Source organism: Peromyscus maniculatus, chromosome 15, assembly GCF_049852395.1.
Source record: "Peromyscus maniculatus bairdii isolate BWxNUB_F1_BW_parent chromosome 15, HU_Pman_BW_mat_3.1, whole genome shotgun sequence".
Lineage (NCBI taxonomy): Eukaryota > Metazoa > Chordata > Mammalia > Rodentia > Cricetidae > Peromyscus > Peromyscus maniculatus.
This window is the reverse complement of record NC_134866.1, coordinates 16,462,584-16,488,951: the sequence shown is the minus strand read 5'-3', so window position 1 is coordinate 16,488,951 and position 26,368 is coordinate 16,462,584. Positions and strand designations below refer to the sequence as shown.

General features: G+C 35.6%; 1 protein-coding gene across 8 annotated transcripts in view; it reads left to right on the top strand.

Moving 5' to 3' along the window:
• Cdh18 (cadherin 18) overlaps window positions 1-26,100 on the top strand; it is an 860,101-nt gene extending 834,001 nt beyond the window's left edge. For 4 of the 8 annotated variants that reach the window (XM_016000295.3, XM_042261387.2, XM_016000299.3 and 1 more), the window contains 3 exons: window positions 3,124-3,241; window positions 19,180-19,431; window positions 23,676-26,100. In XM_016000295.3, the coding sequence (XP_015855781.1) occupies window positions 3,124-3,241; window positions 19,180-19,431; window positions 23,676-24,166 (861 nt within the window). In that variant the 3' untranslated portion in view covers window positions 24,167-26,100. The remainder of the gene's footprint in view (window positions 1-3,123; window positions 3,242-19,179; window positions 19,432-23,675) is intronic. The other 4 variants (XM_016000300.3, XM_016000301.3, XM_076551717.1 and 1 more) reach the window with 4 other exon arrangements.
• Window positions 26,101-26,368: the final 268 nt, after the last annotated feature.

The window sequence follows — 26,368 nt, the reverse complement described above, 5'->3', positions numbered from 1 at the left end:
GAAAAAAATATTACTTACATAGCCTCTGTCATATCACAGACATCTTATTAATTATGTAACTTCATATGAAAATATAACATGTTTTATTACAGATTTATAGTCTATCATGATTCAATCCACCTAACCTACAAAGGTTCATATTGCTATAAAATGAGATTTGGTGATCTCATATAGGATTTGATATTGATAAACAATCAAAATCATTGATTAACTTGAACAACATATTAAGTGTTTCTTAGGGCTCCATATTGAGTGTGAGGGCTGAGTGGTAGTGCACTTCACAAAACTGTAGGAAGCAAGCAGTATACCTCTCTAGTAGACTGCTTGTTTATTACACCAGGGGCCAGACTCAAGGTACTGTCTCAGTGCTGTATATATGGAAAAATAAAAATGAAGCAACCAAAGAAAAATATAAAAGTGTCTTTTCAAGGAGAAAATTTATATTAATTTAAACATAGGATATTGAGTTTTTTCCTAATAACGTACCCTCATATCAATACACAGTAGTCAATATATTTTAAAAACAGTGACATTTGTTTTCAGATATTGTCAAAATTTTCTTAGTATCTATTTGCTTGCAGTTAGTGACTATCAAGTGCATTCCACTTTCAAAAGGTAAACCAGCTCTATGGCTTTCTGTCTTTCACATCTTAAAAAATTATCAAATATGTCATGCATTAATCCAAGCTTGGCTTCTTGACTGAGAACATTTGTGTGAATCCAGGAAAACATGAGAATCAAAACCAAGCTGTGAGAGATTGCACCTTGCCCTGCAATCACAGAAATAGAAAGCCCTCAAAACTGTGAATAAAATACAAACCCTGAAAATATTGCTTACGGAGAACTGTCAATTGTCTAGCTATGTGCTAGATTTTAAAATGATATAAAATACCCAACATGGATTACTCATATATTTTAATAAAGGAATGATGGAATAATAATTACATAGTAGAATGGATAAAAAGAAGTCGTAAGTACAAAGGAGAGGAAAGGAAACTACAAAATTAAGTGAATAAAAATGTAAATATGCTTGCCCTTGACTATCAATATTGCAAAATTATCAGGTGCTCAGGACATTTGAAGCACATTGTAATATTGTTTGGACTGTGGATGAGACTGGAGGTTGTTTCAAGCAAACACATGCCATTAATGAGCTCTTTGTTGAGTTCAAATATAAAATTATTTGCGTAAAAATGGAAAGGATATTATAGAAAAAATTCAAAAATAGAGAACACAATGCAAGATTAATTACCCCAGAATTACCACAAAGGAGCTCATGACTCTAGGATTTAGAATATATTCAAATTATTTATAAGTTTATTATCAAATGACTAGTAAAGAAAATGATACTCCCTGTAAACACAAAATAAAATACTCAGTTTGTCTAGATAAATTGTTCTTTGCCTATCCTTCCAAAATTCTACTCTTAGTTAACAACTGAATTGGCAAATAGATTATAATGTTAAAAAATATTTCAGGGAAAGTAGTATTAAAAACTAAAGAATCATAATGAATGAACATCATGAGTATAAGATTAGTTTTGAAACATTATAAAAGAAATATATATTTTGTATGTTGTCAATATGTGTACAATAAATGCATGAGTGTGTGAGAGTGCATGCGTGTATTTCAGTGTGCATGTGCATGCCTGTGAGTGAGTTGGGCACTAAGACATAAGGTGTGATGTTTGAGTGTATTTAACCCTGAAAACAAATTTTAAAATAAAACATGATTTTCACTTAGATTATATTAAGAACCGATGTATAGAGAATGCAAATACATTCCTCAGTTGGCACAACATTTTGAACTCTATTTGAAGCTTTCTGTGTGGTTGAGATTGCTTTTGATTCTTCATCAGCGCATTTGTCTATTTGGAATCAAAAGTCAAACTGGAAAAAGCAATCTATGTGGAGAAGGAGTTGTACTTAACATGGAAGAGGAAAAACAACAGGAAGAACTTTCATCTCTAAAGTAAATCCTCTAGAGTGAAATAAATTACAAAAGCACCATAGGGATTTCTCTCTCTACAAATCAGGATGGAGGCTGAGGAATTCTTTTCCACAGAGATTGCAGAGGTTGATGACTGATGGCAGGGGTGTGCGGGGAGACCTGAGAATGCATGGAAGACATCTACCACTTCCAGAGTATAAATACTTCCCGCATCTCATGACACAAAGGCGGGCGTTTGTTATTGCCTTGGTTCTATTTTTTTTTTTTATTTTGTCCTAGTTATTTCATTTACCAACCAATATTTTCAGTACAAAAAGAGGGATTTAGATTTTTTTGTGCTGTGTTATTTTTGTGTTTTCATACTCTAAATCATCAATAGAAGCTATTTTAGTGTTTTCTTCAATTGAAAACAATAAGTTGATAATCTGAATATTTAGGACAATAATTCCTAAAAGAGGAAACATCACACATTTTCACTTGTTTGGGTACATATTTTTAGGGTAGTGTTTGTCAAGGTAATTAGAATTTGTATTCTCTCTTTTGCCGGAGCCACCATAAAGGTCAGATTTCATCAGTGACTCACTGAAAGTTCTGTGGTCACTTACACCACTGTTCTGGTGTACGGGCATATCACAGTTCATGGGACTCAATTTTCTCTCATATGAAATTTAGGGCCTGCACTGTCATTCCTTGCTTCTCTTGAATTGTTAAGGAGGGGGCTGTGTTGTTCCTACATTTTTGGACAGAGACCAACCTATATAGCAACACTCTGCTACCACGACACTGGAATGTTATATTTATGCAAAAATGCTTCCTATTTAAAAAAAAAAAAGTGCTTCACCGAAATTTTATAACCACTTAGCCCTAAGGAATTTTGAGTCATAATAATATAAGCCCTAGTGTATCATGGTACACAAAGGAAATAAATTCAAATTATTTGTATATCTTTATGTAAAATAAGAGTGTAGGTATTTATAAATTAAACTAAAACTCTTTTCCTAAAATCTTGGACGATAAGCCAGTTAATTGGTTTTTTGATGTGTTTAATTTTAAACACTTGAATTGGAAAATAGATCTTTAAAATTTGTTAATTACAGCAACTAAAATGACAGTATAATTAAATCTAAGGAATAAACAAATTAAAGTTACTGTTAGTGTCTCTCTTTTCTTTAGGTTATTCACACCATCACTGCCACTGATAAAGATGACTTTGCCAATGGACCAAGGTTTAATTTCTTCCTTGATGAACACCTACCTGTGAACCCAAACTTCACACTTAAGGATAATGAAGGTGAACATAGATATGTTTTGTTGATCTATGATTTTTCTATTTTGACTGGCAGGGTACAGGCATTATTAAATTTGTCTCATTCCTCTATAACCAGGAACAGCTTGCAAACTGACATTCAAACTCAATCTGATGTTAGTGTATTATGATCTGTGACTAGCTTGTATTTAAAACTGAACCATATGTACGGATAACATTCATTGAATTTACTCAGTATTTCTTTAAACAAGAAATGTACATGCAGTATGCTCTTAGGCAAATTGTAAGAGAAATCTTAGCTGATAAACGTGTTTATAATTGCTGCAGCAACTGCTAGAGGGCAAAATATATTTAATTTAGGAAAAGTGAAAAATATGTCCCAAAGAGAGCCACAAAATCAGATGCAACATTTGAAATCATGCTGCATTAGGAAAACTATGCAGAAGTGCTGTACACATTGCACTGTCTCTTGTTATGGTAAATGTATCCTAAAAGATGGACAGAAAATGTTCATAATTGTAGGAGATTGTGGTTTTAAAAAGTTTATAATATATATTTTTAAAATTAGTTTTATTTAATCATCTGCCTTATATGGAGAAAAGGAACACACCCAAGTTAGTAATTATGGGAAGTGTATTATTATTTAGATGCTCTGTCTAATTGTTCCCCCTGTTTTATTTGGGGGGATATTAAAAGGTAATTAGTATATGTAATTTTCTAATTAGCACCAACATCCCTCCAAATGTTTATGATGTTGATTTGAATATGCTATGGTCTAGGATTTACCATTTTGTATAGAATCCTGATGGGAGACAATAATATATCAGTCTTATAAGGAACAGGTATCTTTTCTCTGCATATGTTGGAGCAAACATAAAACACATAATTAACTCTGTGCAGAATTGAGACTTATGTACAGTACCACAATAAAATGTGTACATATTCTGTTTATTTAACTAAAATACATATTTATAGAAAATGGTGGAATGATATTATCAAAGTTTAACATTGATCTTTTCTTTTAATTCCCACGCAAATGAAGTAGTTCACTGAAATAAGTCTAATGATTTTTCTAGTGTAGATATAAAATCATCTAACATATTCATTGGGTATAGATTGGAAACTCTCCATGTCAGTTTCTATGATGTGTGAGTATGTTTTCAGAAGTACATCCAGAATCCACTTCCTGCTCTTTCCAATACCCCTGCCATTACTACCACTCCAATGGCAGCAAGACTAAGCACAGGGAGTGTTTGGCGAGCTTAGACATGATACATCTAGTTCTGTTGTAAAGAGTTATAGTCCACTGTTCCCCAGATTTAAATCAACGACAATGAAAGTTTAACATCAGAAAAGGAGATTGGTTCAATGATTTGAACAGGAAGTTGAATGAGTCTTGAATGCCTGAAGCTGGCAATGTACCAGAATGAGGAAAATGAAGTAGATTATATCTTTATGATGTCAACATCTATGAAAGGTGGAAAGTATATTAAGAATGGGCAGTAAAGATACATTGTAGTAATCCAAGTTTCATATGTTATGGAAACTAGGTGCTTCTATTTCTTGTCTTAAGAGAAAGATATAAAAACTAACAATTGAGACAATTAGTATTATAAGATTTATCAATAAGTGCTTTCATTTTTTTCATAAAAAATGGATTGTGAGATGGCCAAAGAATCATTTTTATTTATAATCATTATGTAATAACCTTAAGATTCTGGGATAGAATTATTTTTTTTTTGATCAGTGATACCAGGACATTCCTTTCAAAGTACTACCTCCTGCATAAGCTGTTTGTCTGAGAAGGCAATGTTCTCTGGATTCCTTCCTCTGTATTTTCCTCATGCACCTAGTCTGTTGCATATCATCCCTATGCATCCTATAATAACAGGAAAAACTATCGGAATGTATTCTGTTCAGTAGGACATACGTAAAATATCCCTTGGTCTTCATTCAGGAACACTGCGCTGTCTTTGAGTATTTATACATGATGTCATGTTAGTAGGTTAAAAGTTATGAATACAGAATGTCCCGCAATACTGGTTCCTCACTGAACTAAATCCTATAAGAAACTATATGGTTTAGAGAGACACTATAGTATTCCTTAGGCATAGATTAATTAATGAGAGATAACTAGGCTCCTTGTACCAGCTAAAAGGGTATTCCTTCATCTGAATTGTAGTAAGATTCCAATTTGTTATGAACTCCATTTTGAATAACATGATTTAAACGATACTCATGTTTTCTTCCTTCTTTGCATATTTTCTTATACATTTTATTCCTAGTTAATTTGTAATCTACTAATTTATTGGGGAATTGAAGAACTAAAATCATCAAAATGTTTCATTTATTTATTAAGAGTTATTCGGGTTTCCTTAGCTTTCATTACTCACTGTGACATATGCTAGGAATATACTGAAAGAAAATACCAGCATGGAGCTAATGATCTGCTGGGGAAGCAGGAGGTCTGTTAGAGAAAATGTGTTCCAAACACTCACTGCTTTGGTTTGTGACCATTTTTTAGTGATAGACATGAAAGACACTGATGCATCTTTTAATTTTTTGTGTATTTTCTTGAACATATCTGTCTTAAGAGTAATATTGGATATCAGCCTAATCTAATTACAGGAGCAGATTCCAATCTCGTTCATTGTTAATATGCTTTTTGTTTGTTTTCTTAATGATAATGGGACATATTCCCTCATGTGTCTAGTGACATATTTGTGAACAAATAGCCTGGAAACTATACCATTCTCTCTTGCAATTTTCTTTAACATTGTACTTGAGGATGGAAACTTGAAAAACAGTAAATTTTTGCTCTCACAATTCCAAATGTCACAAACCTAAAGATTCTTTGAAAGGTAGAGAAAACATTCTCTGCTTACAACCTGGAGTGTTTGCGTTGTATAAAATGGAAGACACTTTCTCCCACATGATAGAGGAACAAAGGAGAGAACCCACTGAAAAGAGCTTTTTGCAATATGGCATAAATCCACTCAAGCTGAACAAATCTATAAACTGCTGAGTAGGACCCAACTCCCAGCAATATTATATTGTTGGTTAAATTCCCAACCACACTGTGGAAAGGATTGAAAATTTCAAACTTCGACACTATAAGATGTTTTCATGTTAAGACACTATTCCTCCAAAAACCCATCCAAACATATTCAAATGAATCCAGTTAGAAGGTGAGCTGAGTAAATTCTGATCATCTCTGATTTTCTCTGTTCCTAGAACAGTAAATCTGGAGTATCTTCCAAAGAATTTGGTTGTGCTTGGCAGTGCTCCTACACCAAGACAGGCCCAAGGAGGTCTTTTTGGCCTTTCTCTGTTTTAGTGTAGGGCTTTAGCTCTGATAGACTTCTAAAAGTAACTTCCAACTAGATCTTCCTTGTTAGAAAAAGTCTTCAGGGAAACTCAGTCACACCCATTTGAGGTCTTTTCATTTCCAGGTTGAGTACCAACCCTGGAAACTTTAAAGAGCTCTCATTGTTGCTCTGTGCTCTGGTGTATAATCTTGAATCCGTAGTGGCTCCTAGCAGAAGAAACCAGAGGTAGAACAAGTCACTCCTTGCTGTTTGTCAAGTATCTCTCCACATTCTTCCTTTCTGGAACCTTAATCTGCCTAATTATCTTGCTGCTCTGATTCTCTCTCTCACTAAACAAACACTTGCTTCCCATATTCAGAGTTTCTTTTGTAATAAGTGGAGTAAAGTTTGGCCCAAGCCCTACTTTTTCTCCCTATTTTATTCTAAAAGCCCATGTTAATTTGGGAATAATTTCACTGAACAGATTTGATACTACCTCAGCTTGGAAAAGAAGGCATTGTTTAATGATTATCTGTCTTTACAAGTATGGATATGTTCCTAGTATGCTAAAATCTTTGAAATTTAGAAAATAATAGAGATCTCATCTATTTCCCCTTCCCAGGGCGATTCATGTGTCCCACTTTGGGTCCTTCTTGTTAGCTAGCTGTGGTGATATTTTATTTGTGCTCTAACAAATAAAACTTTTCTGGGGATCAGAGGGCAGAGCCAGTCACTAGATTAGATATAGAGCCCCGACATTGGCGGCACACATGTTTTTAATTCTATCACTCGAGAGACAGAGATCGCACTGGATCACTGTGAGTTAAAGGCCACACTGGAAACAGAGTCAGGTATAGTGGCACACACCCTTAATCCCAGCATTTGAGATGTCATGTCTTTGCTTGGGAAGGACACATGCCTTTAATCCCAGGAAGTGATGGCAGGAAGCAGAAAGGTATATAAGACATGGGGACCAGGAACTAGAGGCTTTTAAGAAGTTCAGCTTAGATCTTTTGGGTGAGGACTTAGAGGCTTTCAGTCTGAGAAAACAGGAACTTGCTCTTGAGACTCTCTGCAGGCTGAGGATTTCAGTCAGAGGATTCATGGAGTTGGTGAGGTACGAGCTGGTGACTGTAACTTGTTCTATTCCTCTGATCTTTCAGCTTTCACCTCATTATCAGGCTCCATGTTTTTTTATAATAAGACCTTTAGCAATTCATGTTACAGCTAGCTTCTCTGGAGCTGTTGGTTGTAGTCTGGTTATCTTTTGTTTTACATCTAGTATGCACTTATGAGTGAGTACATACCATGTTTGTTCTTCTGAGTCTGGGTTACCTCACTCAGGATGATATTTTCTATTTCTATCCATTTGCCTGAAAATTTCATAATGTCATTGGTTTTGCTTCTGAGTAGTACTCCATTGTGTAAATTTACCACATTCTCTTAATCCATTCTTCAGGTGAGGGGCATCTAGGTTGTTTCCAGGTTTTGGCTATTATGAATAATGCTACTATGAACATAGTTGAGCATGTGTCCTTGTGGTATGATTGAGCATTCCTTGTGTATATGCCTAAGAGTGGTATAGCTGGATCTTGAGGAAGACTGATTCCCAATTTTTCAGAGAAACCACCATACTGATTTCCAAAGTGGCTGTACCAGTTTTCACTCCCACCAACAGTGGAGGAGTGTTCCCCTTGCTCCACATCCTCTCCAAAGTAAGCCAGTATCCATGTTTTCTATCTTATTCATTCTGACAGATGTAAGATGTTATCTCAAAGTCATTTTGATTTGCATTTCCCTGATGACTAGGAATGTTGAGCAATTCCATAAATGTCTTTTGGCCATCTCTGGTTTATGAGCTGGCTTTTTGGAGCCCACTACCTGTGGTGGGACTCCTTACACAGCATGGAGGCAGGAGGAGGGGCTTGGACCTCTACTGCTGGACTAGACTCTGCTGATTGCCCCTGGCAGGAGGCTTGCCTTCTTGTAGGAGGGAATGAGGTTTGGATTGTGGGGGGAGGAGGATGCAGGGGTGGGAGGAGGGAAGAGGGGAATCTGTGATTGATATGTAAAATGAATAAAAAATTCTTAATAAAAAAAGATGATAATTGTAATCAACTCAGAACCTTACCCCAGGTTTGAAGCAACACACAGATCTCCAAAATATATATGAGAATTAGAATGGGTGGTAATGCTTTACAAAAATGCAGTTCTCAATTCAAAGGGAGTAACATAATTCATTTCTGCTCCGAATGTAAGTGAATATGGCTGGAGAACACAGCATTAGGTTATCCCAATGATCATGTTCCAATATGGTAACAGCTTCATAAAAATCTTAGAGTAACAGAAGAAAAAATCGGGTATGTATCAGTATTTTCAAATATATTGGTGTACACATCACTTAGGATGTTACAGAACTGTCAGAAACCCTGGGCAACAAGCCTCAGATACTTCCATTCATGTTTACATTGTGTCTTAGTGAAAGCTACCTACATTTCTAAATGTTTATCTCATAGTCAAGTTGAGGTTAACTCACAAACAGCAGTGGACAATTAATGGATATTTATGTATTATTTATTTATTTACTTATTTTTTGGGTTTTTCGAGACAGGGTTTCTTTGTGTAGCCTTGCTTCCTGGATCTTACTCTGTAGACCAGGCTGGCCTCGAACTCACAAAGATCTGCCTGCCTCTGCCTCCGGAGTGCTGGGATTAAAGGCATGTGCCACCACCGCCCAGCTAATGGATATTTAGGGGGCTAAAGATAACTTCATATATTTGGCTCAGGACCTGAAACATTCCAACCTATTTACAATTGCTAAAGCGAGAAAGCCAAACAGAAACAGAAACAACAAACTTAGGGTGACTGAGGACCCTGAAAGTTCTGTGTAATAATGAGGCAACTTCGGAGAATATTTAGTGTGGTATGGGATTCTTTCTAGTACTTTAGTTATAGCAGGTTTTAATTCTGTGTGACAGTCATTATTCTTACCCAGGGTTACTATTGTCACTTTTTAAAACCTGCTATAATTCCCCACTCATCAGAGTACAGTGTGCTCAATTGGCTCACTGTAACGTAAAGTATCCATGGGCATACCATACTAAAAGACTAGCTCTCATGAGATGAGTAGATACACGAAAGTCCTGAGAAATGACTGTAATAGTCCATAATCTCATATCAATCTCAATTCATTTATCCTTACTTTACTTGAAAACATGTATGGCTAAATAAAAATGTCATGTGGATGTATCCAAAACAGCAGCATTGATGCTTGCAGGGAGATATTTCAGTGTTGGCTTAAGTCTGGGGTCTCTGGGAATCTGTTCTAAGTGGGAAGTAACAGAATATAACAGGTTTGCACTTAGAGTGAGAAATGTTCCTCCATAGGCCCATGAATTTGAACACATGGTCCTCAGTTGGTGGTGCTCTTTAGAAGCATGTTATAGAACCTTCAGGAAACAGTATCTCATTAGAGATGGATTTGAGAGTTTAAAACCTCTCCTCACTTCAAGCTCTCTCAATCTCATGTTGTGTAGATAAAAAATGTGCTCATCCAGCTTCTAGCTATCATTTCTATGCCTTACCTTCACATCCATGATGAACACTCTCCCTCTAGACATGCAAGCCAAAACAAACCATTCTTTCCTTAACTTTCTGTTGATCTTTTGTCACGGTGACAGTGACTAAAGTAACCAGTGTAGTAGGGGTCAAATAAATTGAACCCCTGAAGTTCATAGCATACACTAGAGAGTATTTTCTATTAAAATACTAAGAAAAAAATCTTTCAAAATTCTAAAAAAAAGAAGAAAAAAATCTTAAACAAGGAAAACAACAGTAGACATGCAAATGTGGACAAGGAAAAGCCAGAAGACCTCAATGCTACATAAAGAACCACAGACAACTAAAAAATGTTGCGAGCAGCAGAAATGATCTTCCTCAGGAGAAGAGCACACCAGTTGGTTTTTCACACCAGATGATCAGTCCTAAAAACATACATACATGTAACATTATACAGATTGAACAAGTTGTGCTTCATATGTTTAGAAATTATAAATATGTATATGTAGACATATATGAATGTGTATACATATTTTACACACATATATGTATGTGTATATGTATATATATGTGTGTGTGTGTATAATGTATGTGTATATAAATATTTGTATAAACATATATAAATAGGCCCTTAATTTGGAAAAGACTAAGGAGGGGAATAAGGAAAGAAAGGGTTTAGATGGAGGAAATAGAAGAGAGAAATGATGTAATCATAATTTAAAAATATAAAAGAACTTTTTAACAATGATATGAACATACCCTCAGAAATTTTTCCAACTTTATGGATAACAACATATTTTACAAATTTACAGATAATGAATTCAAATTTTAAAAAATTTGAATGAAGTTAAAATAATCTTTTGCAAATTAGAAGCAAATAGTTACTAGTAGTTTTAGAGGTAGGACTTGAATGAAAAAAAATCACTCTGCTACCTAAACTGTAGTCTCTTATTAATGCTGAGAGGCCATAGTCACCCACTGAATGCTCAGAAAATTTAACAACTATATAAAACCTCTCATGAAATTCCATTATGAAAATATATGGTCATCAAAACCAACTTAAAATAAGATAAAGGTCTCACATATATAAAGACAAAGTATGAATACTCAATGTGTAATTATTCTGCTCCCAAAAACAATGGATTGGGTATAGAATATACCTATAAATCAAGAATAACAGAGTAGAAAACAGAAAACATATTAAATATTAAATATGCTTTGGAAAATTTTAGTTTGTTCATTTATTAGACAAAAAGAAAAAATACCCACTTTTCTTTAAAAATAATACAGGGTGCACACTCATATCCTCTTCCATCCAACTGACATTTTATACTGTTCTTCATCAGGCATCTCTCCAGGTCCCACTGCACCACACTTTAACACCTCTCTTTCCTTCCCATCTTGGAAAATGTTTTTTCCTCTAAGAGAAATTCTGCTGTCAGCTCTCAGGTTAACACTGTTTCACTCCTGCTACTTAATCTTTAAAGTGGTATGTAGTTTGCAGTGTGTCAGACAGTGGTGTAAACTGTCTGGATTCGAAGGAATTAAATCACCTGCCACTCCTGCTTCCATGGCCCTTGTGTGGTTCAAGAAGCAAGAATTGCGTGAGGTGTGATTTGCAATGCAAGCCAGTTAGGTGACTGCAGAGAGAGCATTCATGCTGCACTTAAAATGCATTAGGAATGTGATTTGACCAGATGGAGTGACACAGAGAACACGTTTGAACAAAGAGGTTTATACAGGTGACAGACGAATCATACTATGCATTGTTTAGAAAAATCTAGCAAGCATTGTATTAGAGAGACTTGATCACATTTTAGTTCTTCTTGAAATCTAATTCATAAATAAAATGAAACTGTCTATTCTTATAAACAACTAAATGAATCTACCATTTAGCTCCTGGGCAACGAGAGTCAAATTGTAATCATTAAAAAACTTATGCGATGCTAAACAAAAATGATCAATATTCTTCTGAAAAGTTGTTTTCCCTAGATCATTAATTAAATATTAATCACATATATTAAGATAATAAAACTGGATGATTATTTTATAAGATATAGTATGAAAAAGACTGTGAATATTTGATTTAATTTAATGAGCTTTATTGGCTTTAAATAGTTAGTAATGCAATCTTATTTTAAATTTAAACTTTAAATTTAAACCAAGGTTAAGAAGCTGGAGAAATGGTTTATGGTCTATCAGAGACACTAGATTTGGTTCTCAGCAAACCACATGCCGCTTTACAATCATCCACAGTTTCAATGATGTGGAATCTACACCCTCTTCTGACATCCATGGACATACTTATGAACATGATACACACACACACACACACACACACACACACACACACGCACACGCGCACGCGCACGCCACAAAACACTCATACATAAAATGAAATGAAAAATCTAAAAAGAATTTTAAAACACGACAAAGAAGTAATTGTAAAATTGTAGCAAGAAATGCATGAAACGTTTGTTGATTGATATGCACATTTCCCTTCAGGAACTTGTAAAATTTTAAGTTTATCACCAAAATTCTCCTTTAAATAAATTTAGCCTCTTGGTTTACCAGCTCTAGTAGTTGAACTGTAGTAGTAATATTAGCCAGCAGGCCATCAATGGAATGTATTAGGGATCTGTTTGTTCATGCCTTGGCTAATATGGAAGAACAGACCATTCCTCTAACATAAAGTAATTCCTAGTCAGCATGGTGGATTTGATTTATTTCAGAAACCTCCTGTTGGGTCTTTTGGGAGTAGGATTTATTTAATGTAAAGAGGTTTGCCAGACTAAGTCCTAGGCTTAACTCTAACTGTAAAGTGTATTCGTAAGTCCTACAGATTTTAGCAATGAAAGAGACCACCAATACCTCTGTACAGTAATGTCTAAGCCATTCACAAGGATCCAAAGCACACCGGGTTTTTAAATTTTAATTAGTATTCTATTTCATGGATATGTGCATGAATAGATATTTTGTGCCACATTTTAAAAATTTGTATTGTTGTGTATTTACTGTATTTTCAATTTCAGTACTGTAAGTATTGAAGAATTTTTTTTTTTAGAACATGTGAAGTTTCTCAGTCCACTTACCATTCTTGATCATAAATGCTGTATCAAATAAGATGTGCAATGGTATTATTCTTATGAGAAATGATGGTAGTTTAATAACATAAAACCTAATCCATCCTTAGTTCTCTACATTTTTTATTTGATGTGTATTTTCTTTTTTTTTTTTTTTTTTTTTTTTGGGTTTTTCGAGACAGGGTTTCTCTGTGTAGCTTTGCGCCTTTCCTGGAGCTCACTTGGTAGCCCAGGCTGGCCTCGAACTCACAGAGATCCGCCTGGCTCTGCCTCCCGAGTGCTGGGATTAAAGGCGTGCGCCACCAACGCCCGGCTGATGTGTATTTTCAAGTTATATATTTAATCATATTTTATTTAATCATATTTTTAAAAATTAATGTTTTACCCAGGAAAGCATTTACTGATTTATTTTTCAATACTAAATGGTGAGCTTATATATATATATATATATATATATATATATATACAGAATTTACACAGACTAAGTTGGTTAAATTCATGTATTTAGGAATATATATAAATATAGGTATTCCTAAGTGATATGTATATCACAAATTAAAGTATGTATTTATATATCTATGATTTTCTCTCTCTATATATATATTACAATTTAAAAAAAAAAAAAAGAGACCATGTATTTTAAAGGAATCAGAGACAAGAGGTCTGATACATACCTAAGAGGGTTTGCTTGGATGAATGTATTGAGGGATAAATGATGTGATTATATTTTAATGTCAAAAATAATAAGAAAACAAATGACTTTATAAATATCATTTATAAAAATATTTCTTAAATTTTCATCAATTATTTTTGCCTTCACTGAATTATTTTAAATTGCTTCTTTGTAATACTAATTTTCCCTCAGAAAATGTACAATGAACTGCTTGTGATATCATTTTTTAAAAGATCATGTAAGTGAAAAGGAAAATAATGGTTTGTGTGGAGACATTTGAAATTGTACTAAATGAGAACTTGAAGCAGACATGGTATGGAAATGATTTCTGTCCTGACTCTGTAGCTTTTAATGTATCTTCTGATGCTCTTTCTTTCAAATTTCTCAGTGCACTGGTATGGCAATGCAGTCCTTTTGTTTGAGACCCAGCGGAAACCTTGGGAGCTTTTCAGAGCTTATTTTATATTTCTTTAGCATTGTCAGCTGCATAGCAGTCAATATCCCCATAGTTTTATTTTTGGCCTTCAAATAAGAACTCGCAGCTGGTGCTGTAATGTGCTTAATTTCTCCACCGAGCATAAACATTTAAAATTCTGTTTTTATCCACAGAGTTTCAAGAAAACATTTAGTGATTTCTCCCATTCCTAAACAAAATAGTGCACACATAATCGCCCCTAAGTTACAAACCAAGCATCAGACATCCTCTAATGGATGTGGCAGCCACTGTGCCCTGCTGTGTCGCTTAGCTGCTGTCAACAAGGAGCTGGGACATGTTTTGATTCTACTGTGGCTCTCCTTCCCCTACCAGTCAAGTCTCAGGGTCACCAGCTACTAACATTTATCTGGCTTCACCTGACAGGACCACGCTGTCCTCTCGCTTTACACTTTCCGAGCATGAATGCTGCGAAGTTAAACACTATGTACACCCTCTGACCCCAAAGTAGGGACGCGTGAATTTCTATGTTAGCAAGGAGTTCTAGTAGATGTCTTAGTATAGGTGGAAAAATGCGCTTTTGTTCTTTCTGAATGTTTCAAGCACTACTCATTTTTTGTGTTGTTTTGATGCGGCCCTTTTGATCCATTTCCCAATGCTTGGCTTACTAACCCACGCTGTCTCTCACTTTTTTTTCCTCCCACTCCCAAGAACAAAAAGAAAACTGACTCATGCGCTCTATGAAAACAAAACTTCAAAAAAATCATAGAAAACAAAGTATAAAAATCTATTTTTACCATTCCAGACATGTTCCTTTGTTTTCCTCTGAAGACACAGTCACCCCTATTTTTACCTCATTATACTTATTGCAAAGAAGCCCCGACATTGTAGAAGTACTATGACCCAACATCTGCATAAATAGTCGTGAGCATTTCAACAAATTGAAAGAGTGGAAATATGTATTCGCCAGAACTGACTAAAGACTTTCTTCAGGGATTAAACATCGAGTAACTAAACATGATTTTTTTTTCTTTTGTAATGACTCATCATTTTAGTGCTAAAAAAAAGTGTGTGGTTAATAATAAGTAGAGGAGTTCCTTGGAGTTCAAATTCAAACATTTACCACAGTTACTTTTGCCATTCACTTCTACCATTTTATTATTTTGCCATGATTGTGGTTTTTTAGTATTTATTGTTTGGTTTTTAAATTTGAACATGTAACAGCCCCATACCTAACCACCACCTTATCTTTCTCATTTTCTTTTGAGACATGTCTATCATTATAATTCTTGGGTTGTGACCTGGCCATGACTCAAGCTGACCATGAGCCTCCACATTCCTCTTTCTGCCTCCTGAGTGCTAGTATAAACTGGCATTCCCCCACCTGCCTACTATCTTTTGCTTCTTTTACCTGTCACCTAAATTATCACGTTTTTCATGAGGAGATTTCCGGATGACATGATATCCAATTTTGATTCAAATACATTTATATGTTCTTCTTTGTTTTTCTATACACTATTGTATATGCATATAACCCTTCTGTATAATTAATTGTCAAAATGGACTAAAGAGTTTTCAAAGATCATTACCAAAGTGTCGATAAACTCTTCTGCCTTCTTTGCAAGATGTTTTTTTTATGAGACTGATAGAGCAACCAGACAAAAGTAGAAGAAAAAAAAATAAAACCTCAAAAGTGCTACTTTACTAAATTTTATAACAATAACAGTAATTTTCATCGATTTCTAGTCTCCTCTGAAAGCTTTATTTAAAAAAAACATGTCATTAGAGTATAGTGAATAAATACTACATAATTTTCCACAACTTTTTATGAATCTAAAATCAGAATTATTAGATTGTCGGGTTTCTTTGTAGTTTAAAGGTTTATGAAGAAGATGTGTGGCAGATGGTCAAAGAGATGGCATTACAGGGTGCAAATGAGAACATACTGGTGTGTTGGATGGTAGGTTGGTGTTCTGGCAGACACACAAGTGAGGCCGCAAGATGTTTGCAAACCCAAGTGAAGAGGCAGAATTGAGAGTTGAAGCACTGAGATTGTAGTCGTTCTTGGGGGTTTTTGAAGGGGGAGGCAAGAGATAAAGGAGGAGTAAGTCTTCACTAGACAGTCTAGCAGATTATGCCATGGAAGGAGCACACCTTAGGTTAGTTCATTGGGGTAGTTATTTTGTAATCCATGACATTGTAATAAGAAACCAGCAGAAGACAAACTCCTGCTGAGTAGAGTTCATATCAAAACGTATTATGTAAGTGAAGCTTTACAGGAAACCCAGACAAAGCTGTGTCATGTGTGGGCTCCATGAATTAAATTATGAATGACTGTTAGAGCTGCCTGAGAACCTGGGAACACTGAAATGTAAAAGCCTGCCTATTCTTCTGGATAAAGCAGCTCTTCTCAGCTGTCTTCAGATAAACAACAAAGAAAACCTAAACATTTGCTCTAATTAGTGGCACACAGCTGAGAATCTCAAATGTTTCTGCTGTTTTGTGGGGTTTAGGAAGATTGTTTCTATGGTCTATTTTACTGTCCTTTGTATAAAAAGAATCTCTCAGGCTTACTAAAATCAAAGAACCCATTGAAATTGCTAGGAATCTGTATATATTGCTTTCCACTTTCAGGAACATGTGGTTTTCATATTTTCTAAGGTATGTTGGACTTTTAAATGGATTTTTGTTAGCCACTTAAAATATTTTAAAACGTCTTATTTTAACTTTAACTCTATGTAATTTACTAAAAGTAGTCAAATATCAGGATCCATTATGTGGGATTTTTTTTTTTTTTCGAGACAGGGTTTCTCTGTGGAGCTTTAGAGCCTATCCTGGAACTCGCTCTGTAGACCAGGCTGGCCTCAAATTTACAGAGATCTGCCTACCTCTGCCTCCCGAGTGCTCTGATTAAAGGTGTGTACCACCAACAACTAGCTATGTGCAATTTTTTTAAATGTATAGAAACATGATGTTCATAAAATTAACTAAATAAATTATATCCAAACTGTATGGCCAATATTAATTTGCATTCTACTACTGCTATTCTGTAGCCTTCTATCATTGCTGAAACAGAGATGGAAAGACAGTTTTCATATCAACAATGTATTTTACTATAAATATATTAATGAAAAATCCCACAATGTTATCCATTAAAAAGTTCCATAAATAAAATATTATATTTGATATTATTGCACTTCAATGCCTTTGAAGTGAAATATTCACTATTCTATGTCAGCACATTATTCTTTTAGTTTTCACATTAAATTTTACATCTGTGCTTATTCCTCCAATAGGCTTGCATAATCAATTCTGAATAAGAAATGGGTTTATAAAATGAATAAGGACTATACTATTTTGAAGAAGTAAAGCAGATGTGTTGGTATTTCTGCACTGAACTGATAGTGCATGTACTGCAAACACAATTACCTTAATTATGTTCTGAAAGAAATTTACCAGTCTCTGGAATTACTTAGAGACCTTCTGCTCATGTAAATCTGTACATGACATGTGACCTCCTTGTTATCTCAAAATTCTTTGTCATTTTTTTTTCTTATTTTATCACCATGTTAGGTGGCTTACTCTACATTCACACTATGGGGTTAAAATGACACTTTGAAAACAGTAGACATAATTTGTGTGTAATATTTTAATGTTTTAAATGGAGAGATTAATTGATTATGTATATATATGCATATATATAGTGAATGCTTTTAAGATTGTTTATTTGAAAGCTCTATATTCTCTTCATCTATATTTCCCTATCTATCTATTCATTTATCATCTATGTCTGTATGTCCATATATCTATCCATATATGTGTGTATGTGTGTGTGTGTGTGTGTTTATTACCACTTAACACCTATCTTGTATTTGTGAGATTGTGTGTTTTGTTTCCATCTTTGATGTTCATTCCTGATGTTCAGAGTATCTTGTTTGAGTTTGGTGAGTGTTCCACCACATATGCTTTTGTGGGTCCAGTGAAGTACAGAATACCCTTTGTCAGGAACCTGTTATTCTGCCCTGCTCTGCCTTTCTAGGTGAGAGATCATCATTCCTTAAATTCCCTTTTCTTTTTAAAAGTCAGATTCTTGGCTGAAAAAAAAAATAAAAGTTTTATGTCACCATTTCATAAAACTTCTACTAAAAAATTCAAAGTACCATAGAAAAATATCTTTGATTTCTTGTATGACTAGTCACCCTTAGCTGTAATTCTAGTGTGTATCCTCATCAAAAGTGCTAAGTAGCAGGCGGTTCGGTGTTGTGGTACACAGGGTCCACCTAGGTCAGGTCATCAGCATTTCCTCGCCTCAGCCTGCAGAGCTCCTGCATCAAAGTAAAAGACAGTGTGGAAGAAGTTCCCAGTTTCATTTCAGCTCAGTGCCTTTGTATGATCTATAAAGATGTTGTCTCTTTATCAGGAATCTTGCTGTCTTGTTTTGTCGGAGTCTTGCTGTCTTGTTTTGTGGTGCATTCAAGATCAATGGAATAGAAGGGACCCGATGATTCATTTGCTGAAAGAATAGAAATGTCTGCCTAATCACTCACTACCACAGTCTTTGTTCTGGAAGTTTCCTACGGCTCTCTACTGGCTTCATGCCCTTTTCACATTTTAAATGTCTCAGTGACTAGGTCTACGTCCAAAGTTTTTATTGTTTTACCTTCTTCTCTGTAAGGCCACTCTAATCTTTTTTCCTGATGCTAGGTCTCTTAACTTTTCAAATAGGTTTCTCAATTTGAAAACCAATATTTGCTCTTCCTTTGATAATTGCCCCTTTATGGTGGAGTGTCCATTTACAAACTGAAAAAAAAAAAAAAATCCTATACCTGTTGTATCCATGAAAGGAAATGTGAATTTTTCACGGCAGATTTACTAAGCGTGTTTTGTTTTGCTTATGTCTGTCGTAGATAACACAGCCAGCATTCTGACAAGGCGGAGGAGATTTAGTCGAACTGTGCAGGATGTGTATTATCTGCCCATTATGATCTCTGACGGTGGCATCCCCTCTCTCAGCAGCAGCAGCACCCTCACAATCAGGGTTTGTGCATGCGAGAGAGATGGGCGTGTGCGGACCTGCCATGCAGAAGCCTTCCTGTCCTCCGCGGGCTTGAGCACAGGAGCCCTGATTGCTATTCTCCTCTGTGTTGTCATTCTCCTTGGTAAGTGCCTATGATTCTAACAAGTATGGCGACTCTAGAGAGGAAGTGCAGAGTAAGGAACGCGTACACGGTTAAGAATCATGACGTCATGAGTTTTCTCCTGACCAAACTTTTTAATGATGCTAATGCGAGGAGTTCTTTGATATGGTGTTTACCAGCATAATTTGAATGAAGCGAAAGAAAAAGTCACAATAGAATACTTTGTGTAAAAGTCAAATACCCCATGTTATTTCGATATTTGAGAGAGTTTGGGTGGTGTCAAGGAAGACTATATTTTGTGGAGGATGCCCTGAATCTTTGCAAGCTTTGCACAGCAGAGAAACACTTTGTGCAAGTGACATAGCAAAAGAACATGCTCAGGAGGGAAGACCAGGAGTAACCTGGGTGCAGGTATATTGAGATTCAAAAGGAAAGAAAGATGGAGCTGAGAAAAGTAAAGAAGAAAAGAGACAGAGAGAGAGAAGGAGAGGAGGGAAGGTAGGGTGAGAGACAAAGAAAATCAGTAACACACAGTGTCTTGAAAGTCGAAAGTGAAAATGGCGGCAGAGAAAACAGACAATACGTTATACCACAGGTCTACTGATAATGTCAGGAGCAACTTAGCAGTTAAATAACTTCATTAAAAATTATTGATCACATCCAGCCACATAGCACTCAGTGTTTTAGTGCATTATAGCAAGACCTTATTCGTTGTAGCAAGACAGCAATATTCACTATATTCATTGTAGCAAGCCACGCTGCATTAAGCTTTTCCATTTAGTCTTTTATAGTAATATGTGGAAGAGAAGGGAGCAGGGCAACTCAGACCTTTGGAATTGTGTTCCTATGTACATTGTACATTTGCTAATTCCTTTAGGCATTGAAATGTGTCTTTTAAAAATTAAAAAGAAGAAAGTGAGAAACAGAAGAAGGCTGAGCAGTTACTGCCAATCTGTTCTCAATTAAATAATCTCGAGAGACTCTCGGTTTCCAAGTTGGAAATTTTCAGTGATAACTGCCATGACCAGAGGCTGCCAATAGCATTTGTGGAGCTAATCAAAATAATCACTATGATTGTGATACTTCATTTCTACCACATTTAATACCAAGATATTTTGGCATATAAAAGGATCAACAGACATTTTGAGTAAACACATCTGTGATGATGTAAACTTGCAGGGAGTGTGTTGTAATTCATGTCACAATAAAAGCAAATGAAGACCACACAAGGGGTATGTATGAATCTGGAAACCCCTGAGCAATCCCAATATGGGGATGATAAATAATTGATAGGAAAAATAATCTGAAAAACCAGTACAAAAGTAGTTAACTAAACTTGTGTTTCCTTGGGAGTAAAATTAAGAAATGAAGAACAATTCATTTGAATTTTTGTTTATGAAAATATACTATCAGGGAGGCTGGAAAATTGGTTTAACAGTTCACAGCATCTGCTGTCATTAGAGAGGACCTGAGTTCAATTCCCAGCACCACATATTGACTCATCACAGTCCTTATCTCTAGTTCTGGGGGATCCAAAGTCTTCTTATGGCCTCGGAAGACAACTACAGATAAGTGGTACACAGATATACATGCTTCCAAAATGTCTATACTCATAAAATGATACTAAATAGATTAATCATTTAAAACTAAATAATATTGGGGTCCAAATTCAGTAGCATGTATATAGAGGATGTTTGGTGTCCACAAAGTATTGAGTTCAGTCCTCAGAACCATATGAACCAGGCATAGCAGAATGTATCTGGAATCTCAGTAGTGCTGAGAAGGGAATGGGAAGATCTGGAATTCAAAGTCATCCTATGCTATATAGCAAGTTTGAGGAAGCTTGAGCTCCATCAAAATATGTCTCAAAATTACCTAAGGAAAGATAATAACAATGATCTCAAATTCTTTGTAATTTTGAAACTAAGACAGGAAAAAAAAGAAGTTCACTAAGAGAGGAAAATGAAATCTACTAACAAATGATGGAACACTGAAGAATGATAACATCTCAAAAATACAGCAATAATTGAGATTCCATGCTAGGTGTACAACTAAAATCTATTTCCAAGTAACCCAAGATGATTGATAATTTTAAACAAAGAAGTATGCAATTTGTAATATATATTTATAATATATATGATATATAAAATTATAATATTTATTTATAACACTATGGCTCTTTGATATTGTATTTCCCAACCAAATAATTTAAAATGGCGTATCCATATCATGTTCATGATTTCAAAGACCAGGTTAATTTCTTTTTAATATTTTAATTTCATTTCCAAATTTTCAATAAGTTATTTGTCTCTAATTATTATCTTCACTCGTGTTCTTAAAATGATGTGTTCTTTTTTCATGGGATTTGATAGAAATGTTTAGTAACAGTTTCAAGGGCTCTAGGCATTCTCAAGAACAGTTAGAAGGACAGTATAACAGTAAACCAGAAATAATTTTATAGCAACAATTAACAGTAATGTTCTTAGAAAGGTTATTTATACCACAAAGAGTCTGCAATCACCTAGCCTGTCTCCACTTTAATGGAAATTTCTCTTGTTCACTCCCACCAAGATTCTTTGTAGGGTATTTACTTGATGTCACGTTACACACCAATAACTGACAAAAATGTATGAAAACAGCCAGGACCACAATCTAGTCTGTGCCTTTCCATTATGGTCTCTGGGTTAACACAATTGCCTGTAACTAGAGAGATAATCTATGCCTTAATGTCACGCAAATATAAATGGTTCCCTTTCACTCTGAAAATGATGCAGGTTATGTAATTATCCGGGATTTTACTATTATGTTATGCCTGTATGTATTATCTATGGGAGTCACTGGTTACGAGCAAATAATCCTCTTATTTGAAAATCATTAGATTCATGGTTTAAATAACTACTATTCTTTTTTGAAGCAACACACATCTTGAGGAAAGTTGGAAGGTGGCCCAGCAGTTAAGGGCACTAGCTCCTTTTGCAGAGAACACAGGTTTGCTTTCCAGCATGCATATAACATCTTACAAGAGGAGCTCCAGCACTGTCTTCTGTTAGCCATGGGCCCCAGGCATGCATGCAACTCACTGACATACAGGCAGGAATAGCATTTATACACATAAATTCAAAATAAGTAAATCTAAACAAGCCTTACCATGAATACTTTTTAAACTTTTGCAAAATAGACACATATACAACTTAAGAAGCATAGTATTATCCTCCACACTTCATTATGTAAGTGTAATGCACACAAAATTTGAAGCATTTACTTTGTGAAGAATACAAATGATCTCTCTATACTGTAATAGTGTAGATTATTTTTTCCTTTTTTATGTGCATACTTTCTACAACAAAGTTTAACTGAAATCCCTTTTCTATTTGCTGAAGTGTAAAGGCATAAAATACTGAGAAATGACCAAAACCAGGTGTCAAGACTTCTTTCTATGACTTCATCCAGTGTTAACAATACTACTAACAACTTTTGGTGAGAGACCCTAAGACACAGTCTAGTTGTTCACATGCTTGAATATTTGTGCCTAGGCATTAACCTGTGTATACAATGTCTGTATCAATTAATAGGAAATTTTGCTACCGAAACCATTATTTTAAATGGTTGACATCTTTACCCATTCTCTCAGTTCTTTTATTTAGTGTCTTCCTCAATAAGTCTGGGGTTGTTGTATTATTTTCCTCTTTTTTTAATCTCTGCTTCTTCATTTCATAATTGTGTAGAACCAAAATTCTGCTGTGAGGAATACATAAGTTATGAGAAAAATAATGCAAAATGAACAGTTCCTATAGAGCAAAAATTGTGCATAAAGTAAAAACTATTTGCAGCTTTATAGAAAAATATTGACTTTGATTATTTTTATAGAAATATGCTCTGCCTTCTTAATATCCATACAAAATAATTATTTGTAAATTATAAACACAGACCTTTTCCAGTTAAAAGATTTCTTTCCATCACACTAAACAATGAATAGTTATTGTTTATACTGCAGTGAGTGTCAAGACACAATCTTAGCAAAAGAGAATAATATAGTATCACACAGATTAGTAAATCTGCAATGGTTTACTGAGGTTATCAGTTTAGACATTCTCTGAACTATCCCAATGTCTATTGGCTCATTCAGTAGCATGCAGATCAAGGCTGTGTTGCAATGCTGAACTGACTCTAGAAGGTGTAGAAAACATTGTGGAAAACACTAATACTTAAAGTCCAAGCATTGCCTTCTCTCTTCTAACTTCATCCTGTTTCCATTTTTCCTTCAGCCATTGTGGTCCTTTTTATCACCCTGAGGCGCAGCAAGAAAGAGCCCTTGATCATTTCAGAAGAAGATGTGCGGGAGAATGTGGTCACTTACGATGATGAGGGAGGCGGGGAAGAAGACACTGAGGCCTTTGACATCACAGCTTTGAGAAATCCTTCTGCTGCAGAGGAGTTCAAGTACCGCAGAGACATTCGGCCTGAAGTGAAGCTCACTCCTAGACACCCGACATTGTCCACCCTGGAGAGTATAGATGTTCAGGAGTTTATTAAGCAAAGACTGGCAGAAGCAGACCTGGACCCCAGCGTACCCCCTTATGACTCTCTACAGACTTATGCCTATGAGGGTCAGAGGTCAGAAGCTGGGTCTATAAGCTCTTTGGACTCAGCAACCACGCAATCAGACCAGGATTATCACTACCTTGGAGACTGGGGGCCAGAGTTTAAAAAGTTAGCAGAACTCTATGGAGAGATGGAATCTGAAAGAACAACATAGGCGGTTAATTTTTTTGGAGCTTTGTAGAATTTGCTTCCTGACCAAGTGGAGATATGACCTCAATATGACAAGGAAGTCGAGCGGAAACAGTACTTGGAACTGAGCAAGCTGTACACAGCTCCTGTAGAAACAAGTGCCCTTTTTATGATCAAAAGTGGGTTATTGGAAGAAAGTCAAATATAAAATAAGTACAGAGAAAAAGCTATTGTTCCTTGTGTATATTTTCAAATGCTCAATAAAGTCTATGGTACTGTTTAATTAAGAATATCTGAACTAAGCCAAACAATGAATATTTATTTCACTATGTTGTGATTTCTTTTTTCCTAAAGCAAAATTTACAAAGGGGGCTTCACATCACTGTCAGATCCCTACAGTATCATACGCTACCCATGGAAACATGCAGAGGTAGTCACAACCTCCTATACGACTTCTCTGGGTGGACCTTTGAGACCTCTAATCTGTTATTGTGACAGAGCTCATTATTCTTGTCCTTTGCTTCAATTACGGGAGTTATTCCCAACAAACCAGGCAACTCTGTCGTGGACTTGAATACTTCATTCCCCTCTGCCCTCCCCACCTCTTTTCTCCATTCAAAGCTGATGGAGCATGGGGATTTGCTGCCTGTACTCTAACATATGCAAGGTCAGTGCCCTGGTTATGCACTGTCCTCGGCATGGAGACCAAGGTCTCTGTCCTGTCCATCATCGTTTATGTTAATCGGGGACACTCTGTTTTTAAACTGACGGAATGAATAGACTCCAGTCATCAGATATGTCAGGGAAGTTTCGATTTCAAATATAATTACAAACCTCATCCTGTATAAAACACGGGAAATTTTTCATTGTTTCTCTCTCTCTCTCTCTCTCTCTCTCTCTCTCTCTCTCTCTCTCTCTCTCTCTCTCTCGATCCCCATTCATTTTAGTACATTTATATCTGAAGGTGGTTGTCAAATGTTTTGCCTGCTGGTTTACACTTCAGCACAGTTCATGTATTTCCATTCTAGGTAGTCATCGATAATATGTAAGTCCAAAGGTGAGTCTGATCCCTTTGTGGTTTATCCAGTTGTTTATCCATCTTCAACCTTCATGTGGGTCCACATTTTCTCACTCCCCTGGTTAGTCCTTGCACACATGGTCATTACAGGAAAATAGGTAAGAACAGGCCAAAGAAGTAGAGGAATCACGCATATGACCCCTGAACAGGTCACCCCGAGACTCTGAACTTCAGAGTCCCCAACTGCAGTGTAGAATAGCAATGACTTCTCTGCCTACCTCACAGGGCTGTTGTGAGGACAAAGTAGGCACCGTGGAACCACTCACCAAGTGCAAGGTATTCTGCTGGCTGAAGACTTGCACATATCCGATTTACCAATACCATTAGATTCAAAATACATATCTGCATACATTTTACTACATAGTGACCTAATGATGAGAAAATTTTATGAAATCTTCAAAAGTCAAGCTATTGTTAACAAAAATATGTAAAAACAAGTCTAATGGTTTTAATATTTTCCAAACAATCTCATTTTCTTTACAACTTCTTGGGGCTTTTTAAATTTTTTAAAAGAATATTCCTTTCTTTTGTTTTGGGGGCTCTATGTAAAAAAAAAAAACTATAGAAAATCAAAGTACTACTCTTTGAAATTACCTCATCTATGTATTCCTGGTAAATCAGAATTTTTGAGCACATGAGATATAAAGTATTTGAAGGAATTGATGTTTTTCATTTAATCTTTAAATTTATTAGACTATAATGTCCCCAAAAGTTATGACATTTTCTGATTGCACCCTTGTGCAAACTTTGGGACTGTGACTCTGTTTGAATCACCATGTGCTGTCATATTCCAGTTTGGAAGTTTGGGAACTGAGTTTAATTCGAATAACTCTCAGTTTGTGTTCTAAGCCTGAGGAATAAATGAAATTTAAGCTTTTTACAACATCTTAGCTTCCCACATGCTGCTTTATCAGTTTTTCAAACATCATAATGGGGCGCATTCCTGTGTAAGGATAAATCAAAAGACAAGAGGGGTTGGAGGAAAAACAGCCTCAGGATTCTCATGGTCTGATTAGGCTAACAAGGAAACTTCCTCTACTGAGGAGAGTGTACTCCTTGGGGAATGCAATGAATCTACATGTCATCTCTCCTTACTCCGACGGGATCATGAGGGTCCGGTTATAACATTCCATTCGGTTTTTGCTTTGA